This window comes from Bactrocera neohumeralis, chromosome 6, assembly GCF_024586455.1.
Source record: "Bactrocera neohumeralis isolate Rockhampton chromosome 6, APGP_CSIRO_Bneo_wtdbg2-racon-allhic-juicebox.fasta_v2, whole genome shotgun sequence".
Classification (NCBI taxonomy): domain Eukaryota; kingdom Metazoa; phylum Arthropoda; class Insecta; order Diptera; family Tephritidae; genus Bactrocera; species Bactrocera neohumeralis.
Window position 1 is genome coordinate 69093308 of NC_065923.1, and position 22365 is coordinate 69115672.

At 28.8% G+C, this 22365-nt stretch overlaps 2 protein-coding genes across 2 annotated transcripts in view; both read right to left on the bottom strand.

Moving 5' to 3' along the window:
* The window catches only part of LOC126763775 (serine-rich adhesin for platelets), a 399576-nt gene that overhangs the window by 344811 nt on the left and 32400 nt on the right, over positions 1-22365 (bottom strand). The window lies entirely within an intron of this gene.
* Positions 6501-11830, bottom strand: LOC126763794 (trypsin). The gene is made up of 5 exons (XM_050481609.1): positions 11768-11830; positions 7749-8112; positions 7147-7535; positions 6899-7078; positions 6501-6674 (listed from the first exon to the last, which is right to left on the bottom strand). Exons 1-5 carry the CDS (start codon positions 11828-11830, stop codon positions 6501-6503), a joined length of 1170 nt encoding a protein of 389 aa, XP_050337566.1.

The window sequence follows — 22365 nt, forward strand, 5'->3', positions numbered from 1 at the left end:
TATCTTTATGCACATATATACCACTTCGCATGTCATTAAAGCCATAAAAATCAACAACAATGGCGGGGAGTAGCACGAGATTGTATGCAACAGCGATTTTTTCTCATAATTTGCAACATACAAGCAAATAATCACACATTTTATGCACTCAAATGTACACAAGTTAATGTTGTTTGCATTTTCATTTAAGAAATTACTGCTGCAAAAATGCCAGCAACTCACTCATGTCTTAAGGCAAATGATTAGTTGCTCACTTACTTTGTTAAATTTATCGCTTTGTGATCGCTTTTAAGCGCAATATACATATGCGCGCATGTGTGTGTTTATGTGCTTTCATATAAAAATGACAGCGTATGTGTTGCTTATTTACATAAATGACGGCAAAATACTTTTAATTGCACTGTGTGCCGTGCTGCAGCGCATACAGATAGTTTGCGGCGAAAAATAGTGCGCAATAAGGCATGTAAAATGACGGAAGAGGAGACAATGAAGTCATTGGTTGGCTGATGATTAGAAATTTAAGTTTATGACAATTATATTCATAGATGGCAACAAATGTAGCTAAACAAATAAATGTTTAAAAATATTTTAGACTTTACAATTTCTTTAAAATGTCAAAATTTATTTTAAAAAATCAGATGTTGCTAAACATGTTGCGGGCACAAATGTTGCGCAACATTTTTGACAATATTTCTTTTTTACTATATTTCCAATTAAAAACATTTCTTACACTCAACATATATATGTATCGCTCATTTGCTGCAAGACACAAAAAAATCGATTTGCCAGAAAACGTTAAAAGTTTTCAACTGACTCCAACCTTCACGGAAAACAGGAATCAACTCTTTATGATTCGAATTTTTCACTCAACATGAAGTAAATTATAACTCAAAAATCACGTTTTTTGATTTATGCCGGTCTTGCAAAAAAAAACATTGCACAAACAAATTTTAGCAACTTTTATGACGCAATAAAATTATTAAAAAAAAAATTAAATTACTTTTAGGTTTTACTGAAATTTACATACATACATGTTGCAGGAAAAAATGTTTAGCAACATTTTCCATAAGTGCAATTTTTTGACAAGACTAAATTTCCATTAATTTATTTTTATATATGTTTTCATATTCATGTTGCTAAAAAAAATGTTGAGCAGCATTTTCGATAAAGTGCAATAAAATTTTTGTGCAGTTTGTATTTTTATATTCATGTTCGTACACAAGTTGCAGAAACAAAATTGAACAGCATGTATGATATGTTTTTAAAATATTTAAACAGTATTAAGTTTCAATTAAAAACATATGTTTTCAAATCCATGTTGCAAAACATATTGCCGAGAAAACTGTTGAGCAATATCTATAATGCAATAAAACTTTTTGGCAAGGTAAATGAATTTATAATAAGGGCATAAGCTTATTAATGTTGCTAAACATGTTGCAGGAACAAATGTTGAGCAACATTTTTAATAAAGTCAAAATTTCTGACAAGATTAAGTTTCAATAATTTTTTTGTAGATGTTTTCAAATCCATGTTGCTAAGCTTGTTGCTGAAATAAATGTTGAGCAACATTTTTAATAACATGAAATTTACAAGGTTAAATTTCAATCAAAAGCATATATTTTCATACTCGTGTTGCTAAACATAATGCAGAAACAAATGTTGAGCAATATTTATAATACAATGATAGTTTTAGACATGTTTAAACTTTAATTAAAAATATATGCTTTCATACTAATAATGCTAGACATGTTGCCGAAAAAGACGTTGATCAAAATTTATGATACAATAAAACTTTTAGACAAGATTAAATTTCATTTAAAAGTTTGTTTTAAATATTTTTGTATTCATGTTGCTAAACATGTTGCAGACACAAACGAAAAATTATTTGAAATTTAACTGTATAATAATATTAAAAACAATTTTAGAGGTAATTAAAATTTAAGTATTGCTATGAACATGTTGCTAAGGAATGGTACAGACATATTGTACAGCAACGATTTTCCAAACCTTTTTGATTATACCTATGATCTTATACCGTTCTTAGTATGATAAAATTTTCCTACTAAATCTTCTAGAGTTCCAATGATACTTGCTTGCTTTGAACACTTGAAGTTTTCGACTCCTTTTGCCGAAGGTCGTCTACAAAGTGATATTGCTTTATTCTTTATATTCATCAATTTTTTCAAGGTATCAATGAACACAGACAATATTTTTAGAAATTAAATTACTGTTGAGTAATTAAAGCGTATATAAACAAACAAAGTGACATGATCTCTTTAAAATAGTAACGTAGTAACAATCATATTTCAAACTATGCGCTAAAGGGACGTCAGTCTACCCTTTCTTCAGCTCTGAAACTGTGAAAAAGAGTCTTAAACTTGAATATTAGTATCTTTTTATTTTTTTTAATCATTTGGAAGCGTCTAAAAGGCGATATCTGGTGAGCCTTAAAACTTTCGTTGCTATATAGAGTCTTTAGACTTCGTCAGATTCAATAAAAGCTCTTCAGAAAGTATTTTTCAACATTTGAATTACCAGAATGATTTCTACGTTGATATAGATTCTGTGAAAGCTCTTCAAAAAATATTTGGCATATTTTTAGTAATCTCGAAAATTTCTTCTGGAACTTTCTCTAGATGAAGATTTGCATGCAACATGTGTGAGTGAATATTTCATGTCTTCTGAATAATGTGCTATAAAAGCTTATTAGGATTATAAACTACAGTCTAACTGGCAAAGTGAGCAGTCGAAACAATTTGGAAAAATATGGAAAAACGATTAATAAAAGTTTCAACAGCTTTCGAAGAAGCTGACTAATGCGGATAAAAAGAAAGCTCTCAATACTTCTTTGATATGTTTATTCTGAGGAGTGAATTACCCTAAAGACCCCACCTAACTTATATACTATATTCACTTTAAGGTACCAACAATTTTCAAAATTAACTTTACTGACATAAAAAGCTTCTAAAAAGAACTTTTACTGACATAAAAAGCTTTGAAGGCTGTTCCCTCTACCGCTTAACAAAAACGACTTCACAATTATATTTTTTTTTTTCCAAATATTAAAGAACCACCAACCGTGATTTATTTCACTTTTATAATATTTTTTCATTAATTTTTCTTTAGTTTTTTTTTTAATTGTTTTTTTTTTTTTTAATTTTTTTCTGATATTTCTCACAGAATTTCAATTTAAAATTAAATTAAAAATGGCTGACCTTCACGAAAACTTGCCACTGCTAACCAAGTGTGAAAACCGATTTGTTTAAATGACAAAGTTGAGTGAAGATCTGTCACGAGCTGAAGTTGATGAAGCACAAAAATAACAATAAAGTGTATACATATATAAATAACAACAACAGTCGTCTAAGAAAAAAATATTAAATCAAATAATCTACGAGCAGCTAATCGAGTTTTCGCGCTTAACAACAGTTCAAGTTCAAACAACAAAAGCAAATGAAATTGATTAGTGGAAAATCGAAAATCAAAATGTTACGAAGTAATATTTGTTATGACCAAGCTAAACGGAAAGTACATAAGAGAGGGATAATGTCATAAAAGTAGTCAGTTCATTGCAGAAATATATATACTTTTGGGTATTTTTTTAGCGGGCTTCTCATACATATATTGACATTGTCAATGGAAATATTTGATAAATGTGGAATTTATGACAACCACTGTCTTGATTATTTTTACTTTTATTATCTTAGTTTATCAACTACAACAATTTTTTCACAAAAAAAACATCCCTATAGCAAAATCTTATATAGTAAAAGTCATTAAAACATATATACGTAAGTACTCGCACTCTCTTCCTCTTCGTTTCAAACTCCCGCTTAACTAGATTTCTCATCGCATACTCTCGTAACATTGCATTACATACAGTGCATTGCCTGCTTCCCTCGTTCACCATTGTGACATGCGTATCCAAGGACATTGACTAAGTGCCGCACATTGTTATCGCTTGTAAACTGTCAGCGCTGTGAATTTTTCAACTGCCAATGCCAACAGCAATAATCACCAGTGCAACATTGCTGACATACATACGCACATACAACTCTGTAACTATGTAAACCATGCCGCGCTCATCGGCAGCCTTTGAAGCTGTGTTGGCGTGCTGTGACTGGCTGGGATGTCCTTTTGGAGCTGCACGATTATCGCATTGGAATGCCGACTTGTTAGTCAACATTTGTATGTTTGTATGTGTAATATTCGGGCTATGGTGCAACTGTGTTGTTGACGATAAATCGCCGCATAATTGCCATATACTTTTTGTCAGCAATTATTGGCGGTCTGATGGCAGACGACAAAGTCGTTTGCGAGACAAGTTGGGTTTTGCTACCAAAGATAGTAGGTTTTTGTGACAATAAAAATTGCTTATTAAGGAGTGAGGAAGTGGGTGTTTTTAGTATACTTAAAAATCCAAAAAAATATACATACATATATTTCTAAAAGTCTATTACTGACATTTCAAAATAGTACCGGAATAAATCTAACAGAATATTTCTTTAGTCTTTGTTATGTAAAAATGGTTTCACATTAAAAAAATTGAGCTGTCTTTGTCATACTTCATTTGAATAAAGGTTTTTTTTATAAATTTCTTTTATAATTTTCAGTTTTCGGAGAATTTGTAAGTAAAGCTTTTTGAGATCAGAAATGTGCCTTCACGCTTTAACGGAGTGATCCTTATATAATATATATAAATTTGAGTTCCGAAAATATATTCGTTGTATTTATTTAAATATTTATTATGAAAATAAAGCTTTCGCAATAAAGTTATCAAGCTTCCATTGTCATACAATGCACTTTGCTTGCATATAATTAAGAAAATCTTATATAAATTTCAGCTTTCAGAAGCTTTATAAGTTCAGCTTTTAAATGGCATAAAGCTTTCACAAAAAATTAAATGAGCTTTCACACATTAACAGTGTAACTCATATGCATAGATTTTAATTACTGAAATATTTTCGATGAATTCTTAGAATTATACTTACTCTCTATTACGCAAAAAAGCTTTCGGAAAAAATAAGTGTGCTTTCACTTCGAAATTTTAAAATAATTTCGCATGCGTTATCATAAAATGCATTTCGTGTTAATAAATGTCTTTTATAAATAAGTTATATAATTTTCTGTTTTCTGAAGCTTTTTAATATCATAAAGCTTTCACAATAAAATAAATGAGCTTTCACAACTTAACAAAAGGTGTATATGACGAAATTTGCATTCTTAAAAAATATTTCATACATTTTTTGACTGTATTTAAAGCTTGCTGTATGAAAAGCTTTCATTTTTATATACATACATATATATTTTTATATATTTATTTTATGCGCTTTGTATGTGCATATTTGCTTTTTTAATTCGTATAGCAAAAATTTTTCGATTATGTTCGGAGTTTATTATGCTCTAAAGCTTTTGCTATGAAGTTTTAAATATTTTTAGTTTATTTTCGGAGTTTATTATGCTCGAAAGCTTTTGTTATGAAGTAATTGAGCTTTCACACTGAAATTGTGTGCTTCATATGCATAAATTTTTTTAATTTTACTAAACAATTTTTTTAATTGTGTTCCGAACTTATTATACGCGAAAGCTTTTCCTGATGATTTAATTGAGCTTTCACTCTTAAATAGCATGATTTATATGCGACGTTTTCGTTTCTATTTTTATTTCGCATAAAAACATTTTTAGGCTATGTTTGGAGTTTTTTATACTCGAGAGCTTTCTCTGATGATTTAGTTGCAGTTTTATTTTTATATAATAATCATAAATTTTTATTTCTAAATTATGTTAGAAAAATAACGAAGTCATTTTTCTGAGCTTATTATACTAGAAAGCTTTTTACTATTAAGTAATTGAACTTTCATACTCATATTACGTGCTTCGTATGCATATATTTTCATTTCTTAATTGTATTGTAAACATTATTAGATTCCGTTCGGAGCTTAATATACCCGAATGCTTTCAAAATGAAGTAACTAAGCTTTCATGCTTATGCAATAATTGTTATTTTAAAGAGATATTACATGGAAGCTTTTGCAAAAATGAATTGAACTTTCACTACGCATGCATAAAATTTATTTCGAAAATATATTTGATGAATTTTTTGTTAAAATTTAAGCTTTTTCTAAAAATAAGCTTTCACAATAAAAAATTGATGCTTTCACTCTCTATGCCAGATACGCATTTTATTCGTGAATTGCATTTTATATTTCAAAAAAAATATTTTCAAAAGCTTTTCCTAGCTTCTCAAAAGCTTCTTGTGTTAAAAAGCTTTCATGATAATTAATTGAGCTTTCACTCATCGATACAAATTTTAATGTATTTAAAATACGTCAAACCTTATTTTAAAAATGTATTCCCCAAAATCATTCCACAGTAAAACAAATAAATAGTTTTCAAAATTTAATATTTTATGTAAATGCAAAGTAAATTATTTGTTTATAAAAATTTTAGCAAAATAAATAAATATTAGAGGAAAATTATATTAAAATTTTTACGCCTATTTATTTCGAACAATAACAGGCATTTCTCGTATTTGCCGAGATCCATTCCAAGTAGCGACTGACACGCGTATAAATACCCGGTGCATTTGGTCGAGCGCAGCCATAACCGAAGGAAACAACACCAGCCAGCCGGAAAATGCCATCACGTACAATCAGTGGACCACCACTGTCACCCTAAAGATTAAGAAATATTTTAGATATTAACACAAACAGCCTACATTATTGATATTCAAAGAGAAAATTAGCTAACAATAGCAGAGGCAACCGAAAGAGTACAAAATAAATAGATAATCACACGAAGAAAACCGATGTTATACGAGAGGACTTGAGAGCAGCAGAAAACATTTGAGTTATACCTAAATCTTGGGTTATTGATACTAAAAACAATTTTTTCGCACCTGACAAGCATCCTTGCCACCTTCGCCGACATGACCGGCACATAACATCGTAGCCTTAATCATCGTCTTATACGAAGTAGCACGGCATTGAGTATTCGTGATAATCGGTACTGTGACCTCACGCAAAATACTCGAGACACTGCCATCCTGAGTGGTTAGACCCCAGCCAGCAACGATAGCCTGTAATTGAAAAAATATATACACATTTAGACAGAATCAACTTGAGATGAGAGATAGTTCAGACAAACCTCTTTGAAGTCAAAATTATGTGCTGCCGAACTAGGCAAACACACCGGTCGAATGGGATCCTTTAACGGAACTGGCTTATTCAGCTCAATCAAAGCTATATCGTTGATCAAAGTATTTGTATTGTACTTTTTATGTATAGCAAATGAGACGGCGCTTCTCATTATGCCCATGTTCTTCGTGGACCGATTTACCTGCAAAAGTCTCACAGTAGTCGTCATGACTTTTTGTCCTTTAACGCAATGAGCAGCCGTGAGTACATAGCGATCATTTATCAGTGAGCCACCGCAGTAGGTAAACCCATTCGTAAGTATTTGTGCGGTCCAGGGGAGTTTATTGGTTTGCACGATAGTCCCACCAACGATGCGATTTTCATTTGGCACGCCGCAAGCTGGCAAGCGAAGACGAAAAAGAAAGATATACAGCAAGAGGGAGAGAGAGAAGAAATAAGAGAGTGCGCGAAAAAGATAGCAAGCGCAGCAAAAAGTATTTATAGAAAGTTGGAACAATTAACAGAGCGCGGCGAACATTCGAAGTGGCATTGATTGAAGAAAAATTTCAGAATTACTATTTTTTCATCTCATTTTAAAGTCTCAAAACTTACAGCAATCAGCGCATTTTTTGAAACGCAAGTTACTCGAGTCATCATCTGTGTATTCACCATCCTCAAGGTCGCTACTGCCCAACACCGAAGAGAGTATTTGCTCTTTCTGCTCATTTATAATGTCATCGATGAAGTCACCCATTACACCGGGTGGGGGTGTGCCACTAGGCTCAGTGCTGTCAGCTTGACTTTCGGCGGGTATGGCGGGTATGCGCGCAGGTGGGCGTGGATAAAAATAACCGCTGAAATTTTGCGCGGGCGCTTGTTCGGCAGGAGGTGGATAATAGTAGCCAGTATTATAACCATTTTCCTGTGGTAAAGCGGCAATTTGATTGTGCGGCGGTTGGTAGGAGTAGCCAGAGTCCTTTGGTGAAATGAAGCATTTTTTATTATTTGAAAATGTATTGTTGATTAATCGATTTTTTCGAAAAAATATTTTTAAAAAGATTTAGTTTTAATTTTTTTCTATATGCTGAGAATCGTATTATTTTAAGTTTCTATTTGTTGGTTTTTATAAATGTTCCTGTGTTAAATTTTATTTGAAATCCTATATTTTTTAACAAAATAGTTTGAAAAATGTTTAGTTTTCACGTTATTCGTTGTGCTTTTTATGCTTATATTTTTATTATTTATATATTGTGTTAAGCTTTATTTGAAAATTCTGTATGAGATTTTCAAAATTATTTTTAATTAAAATCATATTTTCAAAAACACAGTTTTTGATTTGTGTTAATATATTTTAAGTCAAAATGTTGGAATAATCGTTAAAATTGCTATTTATTCATTTTGAATTATTTCAAACTTATTAAACAAAAAAAACTAAAAAAATAAAAAAAAATTAAAAATTATAAATTTTATTTTTTTCACTATTTTTTGAAAACTTATTGAATAATTATGAATATATTATTTAACACAATTTTATATTTTCTTTACATTTTATTTTTGTTTAAAATACAATATAGCATGCGAAATTCAGTATTTGAAAGACACATTTTTTTCTTTAGGAAATATAATATATTTTTATTACTTTGGTGCAGTTACAAAACACTTTGTCTTTCTATTAAATAATTTACTTAGCATTCAGCAGAAATATTTGTTTGTTGATTTTTGAGGTGAAATTTAAAAAAAAAATGTATTGAACTAAATTTGAAAAAAATTAGAAGTAGAAAAAAAACTTAAAATATAAAAATTTTAACTTTTGAGTATTGGCTCGTTAGAATTAAAAATTTAATAAATAGTAATAAAAAAATTATATATTTTTTAGTTTGAAATTAATAAAAAACGAAAAAAAAATATTAAATTTAAAATATTTAGTTCTTTTTTACGCTTATCTATATATATTTTTAAGAAATTTAAGCGCTTAACAAATTTTTTGAAATACTTTGTCTTCTTTTTTTATATTATGAAAAAATGCAAATCACAAACATTTAACTTTAAATTTTCAGAAATGGCTCGAAAATAGGAAATTTCCAAAAATAAAAATATTTATTAATGGAACTAAAATAATAAGTTTTAAATAAAAAAACTTAAGCAGGACATATTTATTTCCTTTTGAGCACATTAGTATATACTTTTGAGGAATTAATTTTTATAGAATAAAATGATTAAAATATTTTATTTTTTAAAGTAAACTTTCATTCAAAATAAAAATCTTTTCTTATATAGTTTTTATATATAATCTTTTGTTTTCCAATTAAATTCAATTTGCTAGTTTAAATCTTACAAATTAATTTCCAAGAATCTTTTTGACATTTTAGCAAAATATTTTTATTAATAATTCATACCGATATTTATACATATTATTCAACTATCAATAGTTATGCATAAGTATCATTACTGCTCTATATTTCGTAATTTTGAATTATATCTTCTAATTTTTCCAATTTATTCTTCAATTCATATTGTATATTATCAGTAATTCAATGCATTTTTAGAAAAAAAAAATATTTTTATACTATTTATAAATTTTTAAGTTTAAAAATTTGAAAAAAATTTAAAAATTTACAAAAAAAATTTAATTTGTATATTATTTATATTTTTTTTAATTTAAAATCCTTTTGGAAAAAAAACTTATTAAAATATTTATAACTTTTTAATTTAAAACATTTTTAGAAAAAAAAAATAAATTTTTAAATTATTTATAAATTTTTCAATTTAAAAATTAAAAAAAAATTATTTTTATATTATTTATAACTTTTTAAATTACAAGTTAATTTATAACTTTTTTCTAATTTAAAATATTTACAAAAAAAAATTATTTTTAATTATTTATAATTTTTTTTTTTAATTAAAAAAAAAACTGGTTTTTAAATTATTTTAAATTTTTTAAATTTAAAAAATTAAAGAAAAAAATAATTTTTATATTAAATTTTTTTATAAATATTTTAATTTAGAAAAAAAAAATAATTTTTATTTTATATCTATAAATTTTTTAATTTAAAACGTTTTTGGAAAAAGATTAGCTTTTATATTATTTAAAATTTTTTTAATTTAAAACATTTTTAGAAATTTTTATATTATTTATAAATATGTTAATGTAAAAAAACTTTTAAGAAAAAAATTTAATTTTTATATTTTATATAAATTTTTTAATTTAAAGCATTTATAGAAAAAAAATCATTTTTACATTATTTATAATTTTTTAATAAATAAATTAACATTTTTATTTTTTTTAATATTTAAATTATATTGCATTTGTTAAATAAATGTAAGCATTAATTTTCCTGTTCTTCCTGCTTAATTTTTATATTTTATTGCTTTTTTATTTTTTGTCATATTACGTAATTTAAACTTTTAATATTTACTAATATTATAGAGAGCCTGAACCAAAAACTAAATTGCATAATTTGGAAATTTTATTTCGGTTTTTTTTAATTTTTTAAATATTGTTTTTTAATAAATTAAAAAAATAGTTTTTCATTTAGTTTTTATTTTATTTTTTGTTTTTTTTTTCATTTAATTTTTTTATTTATTTAACTTTTTTTTTTAATATTTAAATTTTATTGCGCATTTGTTTGATTAGAACTGAAATAAGTCACAAGGACTTTTTTATATTTTAAATTTTTGTTAATTTATTTTCTCTTTTATGTCCAAATAAACTTTTATTATCTCTTTATTTATTATTAGCATCACTTTTTTATGTTTCATAAATTTGAATTTTTATTTCTGTAATTTTAAATTTTTTTTAAAACATAATGTTTTTAATTTCATTAATTTTAATTTCTGTGCTTTTATGTAATTTTTTTTGTGTTACTTTTTGGGGTTGTACTAATTTTGCTTTAAAAAATATTTTAAAATTTAATTTTAATTTCTGTGTTTTTATGTAATTTTTTTTTGTTACTTTTTGGAATGTACTAATTTTGTTTTAAAAAATATTTTAAAATTTTTTTCACAAAATTTCTGATTTTCGCATTTTTAAATTGCGAAATAATTTTTGAATGACATTTAGAAAAGATATTCGAAAAAAATGTATTCGATTTTTAATTTAATTTATTATTACAATTTATATTTCCATATTATATAGTAATATGGCTTTAATTTTATATTAATAAAAATTTTTACAAAATTTCTTTTCCATTATTTACTTTGTTTTATGATTTAAAAAATTTAAACAAAAAAATGCAAAAAAAAACAAAACACGAAAACTTTATTTTTTTAGGATGTCTTTAAATGTTTTTCCTGATATTCAAATTTGAAATAAAGTTTTAATTTGATATTTTTTAATTTAATATTTTTTCTTAGTTTACTAATTAAATATTTTTTAAAAATAATTTTTAATATTTTATATTATCAAATATCTTATTTTTATTAGTTTATTTTTATTTTTTATAGTTTATTTTTATGCTTTTTCATAATTTATTAATTATTTTATTTTTTTTTTTTCATGTTTACATATATATTCATAATTGTAATTTTTTTTAAATAACACTACCTCCTCACTACTTTGCACTTTCATTTACCCTCATTATCACCATAATTTACTTTCATAACATTTCACCAACATTTTCCAGCACACTCACCGCACTTGCAGCGTTTAATTGGAGCACCATTACGGCCCACATAACGCACTTTAGCTGCCACATTTCCATGATTGACACTGACACTTAGCACCGTCAACTACGACTAAAACCAATTCACCACCGACACAAAACACTTTAACACTCTGTCACTTCAAAAAGAATTCACTACAATTTCACAAAATTTTATGCCGTTTAAGGTCTGACCCGTTTTCTGAAGACCTTCCGCACTACGCAAGGCTCATGGATCAACTAAAGGAGAAAGTTGCCCTCAGTCGCTTCTTATACGCCGAAAGAAGTGCTGCTCTCAAGTTCCTAGTTCAAGTTCGGCTTCGCAGAAACGAAAAAAAGGAATAATAATTAAAAAAGAACGCTTGAATTCTTGCGATTATAAATGACTTATCTTTTTTGCCACGCTGGGACGCACTTTATCAACCTATGCTACACTGCTCTTCATAAGTATTGCTACTTTATTGTATTTTAATTTGATCGTTTTTCTTCCACTTATTAAATCGGTCAAGAAGAATGCTTAAAATATGCTTAAGGCTATGCGCACAAGTCTGCGGAGAGCAAGTGTAGACGTTTTTATTATTTTTTCTTATTTTGTAAAATTTTTTATTTATTTTTTTTTTTCGTTTTGTGCAGCATATTTCTAGTTGTATATTTTCTTGTTGTTTTTGGTTTCCACTACTTTTAGCTACTTTGTTTCACGAATTTATGCATTTATTATGTTTTTTGCTAATTTCTCTTAACCTCATTTTTCATTATACTTCTTTGACATTTGTCTTATCTACTTGACCCAATTAGTTCTCTGTTGTTTTTTTTCCAAATCAACTTTTTTGAAGATCTGCATAGAGCTTTGTTTCATTAATTGTGCATTTTTAATTATTTTTTAAGTTTTTCTAGTTTCTATTATTTCTCTTTTATTGTTCTTTTGGGTTAATCTTTCATTTGATTGCCGAATCCAATTTGCATATTAGATTTGCTTATGTTGCATGGTGTTTCTTATTTCTCCTAATACTACCTCATTTATAAGCAAAATATTTTTGATTGATGTTCGCATGCCACGTGACTTCATTTTCTCTCTAGAACACATTATTTTTATAATAAAAGTAAATTTTGAGTAATCTGAGATAAAAAGAAAAAAGCTTTAATATGTATTCTGCACCAGCTGGCAAAATGGTCATAACGGCGTTAACGACGTTAGGAGTATATTCGAAAGCGCAAAATTACTTTCGAAAGACCAACTGAGACGGTCTTGTATCATAATGTCCACGCTAGTCGGTTCCAGCTAACAAGATAGTATTACAGACCTGGATTTTAAGCTGGGATGGAATATTCTAACAACAAGAGGGAACATTCACTACAACAAGAAAAGCCATATCATTCTTCAGTAAACACATATTTCCCCAATCGGCAGCATAACCAACAATTTGTCGAATATCTTTTTGGTAAAACAAATTTCCTTTAACTATTAAATACCTTCATATATATGTATGTATATCGCAATGCCTGCTTGTTAAAGTAACTGTTAAAAACCCATCATATGAAATTCATCCCGCAGAAACAGTCATCGTAGAAGCTGTGGTCCAATTGTGAAAGCAAATGCAAATCACATCTCATATACATTCATCAGTAGAAGTGCTCCACTCACTTTATTAAAGAGCGTACTCTAAGCTAAAAGTTAAGGCAAGATTAGGTAGATTAGATTAGATAAATAAAAGCGTATTGCCCCGCGACCTTAGGTCATTGTGCCCTCTCCTAAGTCACAACGACGCACGTAGCCCCAGCAAAGTGCTATTGAGGCGATGTGATCCCTATTTGGAAACATGCCTTTGTCCTGCGCCTACAGACTGCTGTTCAGTCAATTAGCAGCAGTTCTGGAGTTTGATGTTCAATGTCGCCATAACCGGCATTTTGCACAAGAAGCTGGCTGAAGGCTGTAACCACACATTAGCAACTTGGCATGGCGCATGCCTTGGAGCTGTTGCCAACGCCCCTCACTGCCACTCTTCCGTTCTTGCTGAGCAGCTCCTTATGGGGACAAACCGGAATGAAAGGTTCGGGTCCTATCAGGTTGGTGGATGCTGCAGAGTGGACGAGCCCATCAGCAATTACATTCCGGTTATACCTTTGTAACCGAACACCCAGGTAAAGTGCGCTTGGTTATGTTCTGATAGACTGTTCAGCCGTTCTATACACTCCTGCACCAGTAGCGATTTGATCTGGTGCGCAGAGATCACTTTGGGTGCCGCGAGAACGGAAGTTGTTGTTTTTTCTAATACAGTTAAACTAGTTTTTTAACATAAAAAGTGGAATTATTCCTGTGTAGTCGGCTACCGACATCGTCAAAGGAATATAGTAATCGATAGCAAGCTAAGATTAGATTGCCGTTTATAAAGGTGGAGCTTTTGAGGAGGAAATGGCAGTGGCAGTTAAGTGAGGTACTACTGTGTCTTTAGAAATTCTTGTACTCACTACTTTCAATCCGGCAACTTCGAAATAGTCCTTCTGAATTAGAAGAAATAAAAAACATCACTAAAGCAATTTGTAGGAATTCTGTCAAGTTGGCCGAAGGCTCTCAACGAATAAAAAGCCGAGTCCGTTCAAGTTACGTAGACCCGACTGCGGTGGTGGTTTTTCCCCTTCGATGCACTCTTCAACTTTCAACTAAAAGCAGAAAACAGTCTTAAATCTACGACATAGTTCAAGCCCATCGGAAGCTCCGTCTTTAAACATGCCAACAACCTTGCAATAATACTACTAAACTTAAGAAATTCAATTTTTACGAAATCATTATGAATTTTTCGGTTTATCTTCGAACTGGAATCATTGGAGCATTGAAACCAGATAGCTGAACTCATAGCTCATAATGGGAGATTTAAAATTTTATTAAAGATACAATCAGAACATAAAAGCCTTAAAGCTAGTATTAAGAAGCATTCATCTAAGAATCAATAAAGTCACAAAAAACTCCGACTTCTCCGACTTTTCTCCATTCAAAATAGCGCTAGATACTTTGTTATTGTTAACTGGTTTTTATTAAAAGCCATATGAACTCGCTTTCTATCCTTAAGAGTCAACAAAATGATTTATAAGAGTTCAAGGTGGCTTCACAAGAAACAATAGTGAGCCAAATTCTACACTTTTAATATTATTTTCGGTGGTTTGATCAATTCTGGAGTAGCGCATATAAATTATTGGTCACGGTGTTTGCCACACGCTAATGTTTATACACTGAACAGGGTATATTACGTTTTCCACGTCAAACGGAACGCTCAAAATCAAGTCAAGGAAAACTCTTTCATTTGGCAAGATATATTCACGAAATTTGGCGCAGTTTATTTTTTAAGGTAATGCTAAAACATCTGAAGAAATTAGCCAGATCGGAGCACTATATAATTAAGCCATCATACAAACTGAAACATCGGAATCATAAAGCTCAGCATGGCTTATTGTCCAAGACAGCGGTATAATCTACGTAGAAATTTTTTAGATCGGATATATAGTTGCCATACAAACTTATCAGTAAAAATCCTGTCCTCGTACGAAAACTGTTTTACTTAACAAGATATCGTCCCGAAATTAATCATGGTTATATTACTTATATTACTACAAAAGCTTTTAGTGTATTTCGCCCTGAGAAAGCTTTTCATGAAAGCTTTTAGCTCCTCGAAATTCATTTATTCTTGTCTCTCTTCCTCCGCTCCTCTCCTAATATTTCTACAAAAGCTTTAAGTGTATTTCTCTCTGGAAAAGCTTTTCATGAAAGCTTTTAACACCTCAAAATTCTCTTATTTTCCAAAGCATCTCTCTTTTACAAACTACTATCAAACTGTAGTATACCTAAGTAAGATGAAAATCTTAGTCTAATGCCTGGAAAAGGTCTAAGTAAAGGAAACATGGGTTGGACCCATCACATGAACTTTTCATCGAATTACAAAAGTGAGTTAAGTGTAAGAACTTCAGTGTCGTATAGATTACGATTACCACACTCACGCATAAACAGCAATAAATAATTTATTAGCTGCTAGCAGCAATTTGCAAACTTTGCAACATTTTAGTGCATAAAAAGCTTAAAATATGCCCCGACTTACGCAAGAATTAACCGATGTTGAAGGTGAACTCGGCCACCGTTAAAAACGAATGAAATAATTACGCTGACAAATTATGCGATAAGATAAGCAACTTCCACAGAGTTGTTGTTGTACAAATGTTTGCAGTGCAACTTCTTGTTGTTGTGTTTATTCTATTGACTGCGTTTGAATGGTTGACGTTTTTGTTGTTGTTATATGCCTTTCTCAAGCCGCCAATCAGTAAATTACCGACATCTCTGATGGCAGCGCCGATAAAATTTGACTGTTGCAAGTCTGTAGTTGTTGTTTTTCGCAATTCCGATACGATTTGTGTGTTGTTGTTGCTTTTTTGTTACTGTTTTGACTAAGTTAGAGCTCTCAAAGTGTTTTGCCGACTTCTGGCTGCCACAAGCACGGCTGCTTTTGGTCACTTTCGCAATAGCAGCGCGATTGCGGGCGATAAGATTGCCACTAAGTTTGTAATTGTTGCTACTTACTTTGCAACACAGCCGGCAGCCACCATATGAAGACGCACACACAGAAATTTACGCATATATAAAAACCGCCGGCTGCTGGCTTAAAATGCTGTTACATTGTGCTGGCGGCTATTTCTGCTGCTGCTGCTGCTGCTATTGCTGTTGTTATTGTTGCTATGCTAATCTGTCGTTGCTTGCTCTTCAACATCTTCGTGCTGACCCAGTTCAAAGCAAGTGGAACGAATTGGCCAACAGTGTGTGGAAAACAAAAATAACAACAATAACATGGACAGGGACAGCAAAAGTAACAACGTAAGCGGCAGTATAACAACAGCATCAATGACCAACATAACAACAATAACAACCACCACCATGCAACTTGCCCATTAGTTACAACAACAAAAATAGCGTTTTAATTTCACAGCAGAGAGCCACTTGTGTCAAACAAAAGTACCGTTAAATGTCTGCTTTTGCCCAATTCTTGGTTGTTTCACTTCTGTTTGACGTGTTATTCTTGCTTTTGTGTGATAATTTTTTTTTATATATAAAAAGTTATTTTTGAATTTGAAACATTTTAAGACATTGTTTTTGACTTTCAAACAATTTAAAAAAATATTTTCAATTTTGAAAAAATATTAAAAACTATTTTTGAAAAAATTTTCAAAATTATGTTTGAATCTCAAAAAATTTAAAAACTTACTTTTGGTTTTGAAAAATTTGAAAAACTATTTTTGAATTTGAAAAATTTTAAGACATTAATTTTTGACTTTCAAACAATTTAAAAAAATATTTTTGATTTAAAAAAAAATTTAAAATTATTTTTGAAAGAATTTTCAAAATTGTGTTTGAATATCAAAAAATTTTCAAAAATATTTGTGGTTTTGAAAAAATTTAAAAAAATATTTTTGAATTTGAAAAAAAATTTAAAATTTTTTTTGAATTTTTTTTTTGAAAAAAATTTAAAAAAATTATTTTTAGAGTTGAAAAAAAATATTTTTGAACTGTATCAAAAAATATTAAAAAAATAAATTTTAAAATTTTCAACATTTTTCCAAACTTAATTTTTTAAGTGAACTTTTCTTCAATATTTTTATTTATTTATTTTAATGTGATATTCTTTCTTGTACATACATACGTAAGTAAACATTTTTTTTTAATTTTTCAAGTTTGTTTTTCAATTTATTTTTTTAAATAAACTTTTTTCAATATTTTTTATTTTCCAAATTCTAAATTAAAAAAATATCAAAAAATTTTATTGTAATATTGTTTCTAATATTAAAAATATGTATTTTTAAGTTTTTTTAAAACTTGAAAAAAAACCAAAATTTTTAAATGTTTTTCATTCAAAATTCTAATTTTTTTCCAAACAAAATTTTTATTTTTTTTAACTTTTCCAACGCCGCTAAATAAAAATATTACATGCTTTTTCAAACTTCTCTTTTTTAGTACATTATTTAATTTTTAATTCAAAAACATGTTTTAAAATTTTTTCAAATAATATCTCTTAAATAAATTTTGTTATATTTTTTATTAATATGTTTTATTTAAAATTTAATTTTTTCCCGTTTTTTATTTTTTTTTTAACTAAAAACAAATCTCTAAAATTTTTAATATTGTTTATTCAAGATTTTAAAACTTTTTTCTTAAATTTCTAACAACATTTTTTTTTATTTAAATTGTTTTTCTGTATTTTTTATAAATTTTTTTTATTTAAAAAATTTTTTATATTAACTTTTTCAGTTTCTTTAATTTTTTGTAATTTTGTTCCAGCGCCGCTAATTATAATAACAGTAGCCGCGTGTAACTAAATGTGTGGAAAATTAGAGAGCATATCAGCGAAAATGGTGAAACGGTCAGTTTTGTGCACTGTGGCGTGGCAAACGGCTAATTTGCATACGAAAATTGTGCGGCAAGTTTGGCGCTTAAGTCTTTTGTTTGACAAACGCAGTTCTTTCATCTTATTTGAAAGAAAAAAGAGAGAAATCCCGTTATTTCTGCTTTTGCGATTAGCGTTAGCCTTAATCTCGCAATGTCAGCTTAGTTTTGAACCAAGTGCTGTGCCCGATCAAACTAAACCACCAGCAAATGCCAGCGAAGCCACCAACAGCACCATTGCCTCGCGTCATTTATGACAGAACGAGTTTTATTTGCTTTTTATTTCTTTATATTTACATATCTATTTCATCTTTCTTGCTTTGACATTCACATAATTATTTTTATGATTATTCTACCACAAATTTTTTAGATTTTTTCTTTGACTTTGGCACTTGAGTAACTTTCGAATGCTTTTGTTGGGCGGCAATAAAAAAATTCAACCACTTAAGAATATATTATATTTCAACGAGCAAGAAAAGAGAGAAAATGTGAAGCTCAAATAAGATGTACGCAATGAGATGAGTGTGCATGTATATATGTGTTTGTGCGAAGATGCTGCGCATTGCTGCTCTGCTGACCTAAATTCGTTAGAACTTCTTTTTGTTTTCTCGCATTATTACCTTTTTTGTAGCTGAGAATGCAGTCAGAGACAGCCTTTACATGTATTGAACGTATATAAAGTTGGAATATTTGGAATTTATTCTGAAAGTTCACCTTAGATTTAAAGCGTGAACAGTGGAGTTTGTTAGTCGATATCAGTAATTTTTACAACATTTTGGGCCGGTCGATTGGCCACCTAGATCGTGTGATAACACACTGTTAGACTTTTTCCTGTGATATGTAAAGTATAAAGTCTGTGCTGACACTTCCGCTTCAATTCAGTCCTTTGAGCAAAACATCATGCGTGTCATTCGCGAGTTACCAGTCGAAATGCTTGAACGGGTCATCGAAAATTAGACTGAAATGATTGACCATCTGAGACGTAGCCGCGGCTAACAGTTGAAAGAGAAATTTGAAGTTTTTGTGTTTTTTCTTTAAAAAGTGAACCTCGAAATATATGACCATTTTGTATAACTATTTTTTATTTGACCTCTAACCATTCTTAGTACTCTTATTTTACTCTTATTTTATTGAAAATGATTTTCTCAAGCCTATCAATTTCCAGTACTGTCATGATCACCATAATTGTTAAGTCATTTATACTTGTCTACTAGTTATTTGCGGTGACTAATTTGCGGTTGTAATGAAATGTTTGCTATAAAAGATATTGAAATTCTAGTAAACCACAAGCGGTGTAGTTTATTGTTGTAGTGAACTCACAAATATACAAGTATATGGAAGGTATATGATTTAGAAGCTGGCTACTTGCTTGCTTTGTAGGCTTATTCTACTGATTTATGGTTTTCATAGCAAGTAACTCAAAGGAATGCAGTCATTAGCAGGGTTGCATTTGGTATATGAAGAATGCGAAGATCAAAGAAAAGTAGTAAAAGTAGAAGATTCCTGAGAGTTAAAACGAGAGTTCTTATTACAATATTATGGCGAAATAATTGGAATATGTAAATAATGTAATTAACTTGAAATAGGGGTTAAGTGTAGGTTAAGAGTTTGGTCCTGACAGGGGTCTCACTTGGATTATCTTGAGATAGGAGAAGTTTAGATTATGTTTAGGTTAAGTAGTTGGTATTGATAGGGATCTCATTTGTACTATCTTGAGATAGGAGAAGTTTAGATTAGGTTTAGGTTAAGAGGTTGGTATTGATAGGGATCTCACCTGGATTAACTTGAGATAGGAAAAGTTTAGGCTATAGTTAGATTAAGTGTTTGGTCCTGACAGGGATGTCACTCGGATTGCTTAGAACGCCGTGTTGTTGTGGTAAATCAAACTCCTATATAATAGATCATAAGCCCCTTACCAATGGTTAAGGATAGCAAAAGGAAATTAAACAAAAATTTTCCAATTTCATTAGCATAACAAATATGATAATTTGAATTCTCAACCATTTTATAAAATTAATAAACAGCAATAAAAATAACGTTTCTATGCCTTTAACTGCAAGTAAAAATACAATATATTTTAAAATAATAATTAACTTTCAATAATTTCTTTCATTAATATTCAAAACTAAGATATGAATATACAATCTTACTAGTTTTCAATATTTTATAAAAAAAATTTGAAGCAAGAATAAGCAACAACTAAATCTATCATCATTAACTCACACGTAATCAATTCCAAACTGGTAATTTTTTATGCAGAAGGTGTTGCCAATTAGTTACGCTTTTTTATTGCCAATTCGGATTTTCAACGTGACACTCCCAACTTTGTAAGGTGATTCTGAATTTTACAAATTTTATTGCTCTACTATTTGTGCACGATCGTTTATAAATTACCATAACTTATTAAGAATTAAATAGAAAGCCGAATTAGAATGAATTTTTTTGCTGAATATGCAAATGAGAATGTGAGAAGTAAGACTGAGAATTATGAGTAATTGAGTAAAATAAAGTATAGAGAATATATGAGGAATATACTCGTATACTTACAATGGATAAAAATTTTTTTTTTCAACAAGAAAAATAACTGAATCATAAACAAAATTATGTAAGCGACAATATTAGTAAAGTATGATGAGTAATATTTGGTGGTGAAAGTATCAGATATATAATATGTATATATACGGTCACCTAAAATGCGAAATAACGTAACATCACTTTTCATAGGTTTACAAATGAAGGATAAACGATATAATACATAGCAGTCACTCATATTAAAACAAAATGTGTTTTTTTGGTTATAAAATGGTTATATATTGGATATATTGCACAGCAGAAGCTTAAAAGTTTATGATACATATATATATGTATGTAATATGATGTAGTGTATCGTAAGCAATAAAAAATTTAATTTCGAATTTTTTGCTGATACGTTGTTTTGCATTTTAAGTGACGATATATTTTTATTTCGGCCTTCATTTAATAATGGATCACTGCAGAGTGTTACAGTATTGCTCGTCACTGTATGTATCTACTAGAACTGTGTTTGGAATAATATTTATAATTTAATATAATATTTTCTGTATACTTCGGTGTAATAATTGAAAATTTTGAAGCAAAAATTTAGAGTGTTGCCACCTATTGAAAAATTATGGTTTAAAAGTTTTAAATATTAAATTGTTTTTTTTTTGTTTTTGTTTTAAATGTTTTTTTTTATTATTTTTTACATTTAGTTAAAAAGATTTTTTTAAAGCGGGTTGCCAACTGCTTACAATTTTTAACTTAGTAAATTGTTAAACTCATTATAAAATGGGTATCAATTGAAATCGATTTAAAAAAGCCTGTACAAAAAAATAATTCCGAGCAGGGTTGCCAACTTTTTCAAAAACTCAAATACAATAAAATTGATAAGCCAAATGATTTATTACAATTATATGGCTAATAAGTAAAGCGATTTACGAATTCTGCAATTAAAAATAATTCTAAGTAGAGTTGCCAATTGTTTAAAAATTCTAAACTAATAAAACTAATTAGTTGAATGAATAAATGCAATATTGGTATCAAATAAAAGCGATTTAGCAAAGCTTGCAATTAACAATACCAAAAAAATATTTCTCAGCAGGGATGCCAACTATTTATAAAATGCAAACACAATAAAAAAATTTGTATGTTGAATGATTATTATTACAGTTATATGAATAAAAAGGAAAGCTATTAGTGAAATCTGTCAATAAAATATTATTTTAATTAGAGTTGCCAGATAGTTAAAATTTGTAACCTAATCAAACTAATAAGTAGAATAAATAATTACAATATGGGTATCAAACCAAAGGGAATGAGAAAACCTCGCATTTAGCAATATTTGTAAGAAGAGTTGCCAACTGTTTCAAAAATTTTGTGCAATAAAACTGAATAGAAAAAAAATTATTACAAAATATAAAAAATATCCAAATGAGGAGGAGATTTTAGAAACCAATATTTTAAATAGAGTTGCCAGCTGCTTTAAATTTAAAACAAACAAGCTTTGAAAAATATAATGAATAATTGCAATATATGTATATATGTATGTAGGTATCAAACTGAAGAAGCTTACGAAGATTTGAGTTAAAATGCTTTAACAGTCAAAGCATATCTGTAAATTACAAATATTTTTGAGTAGAGTTGCCGCTCTTCCAAA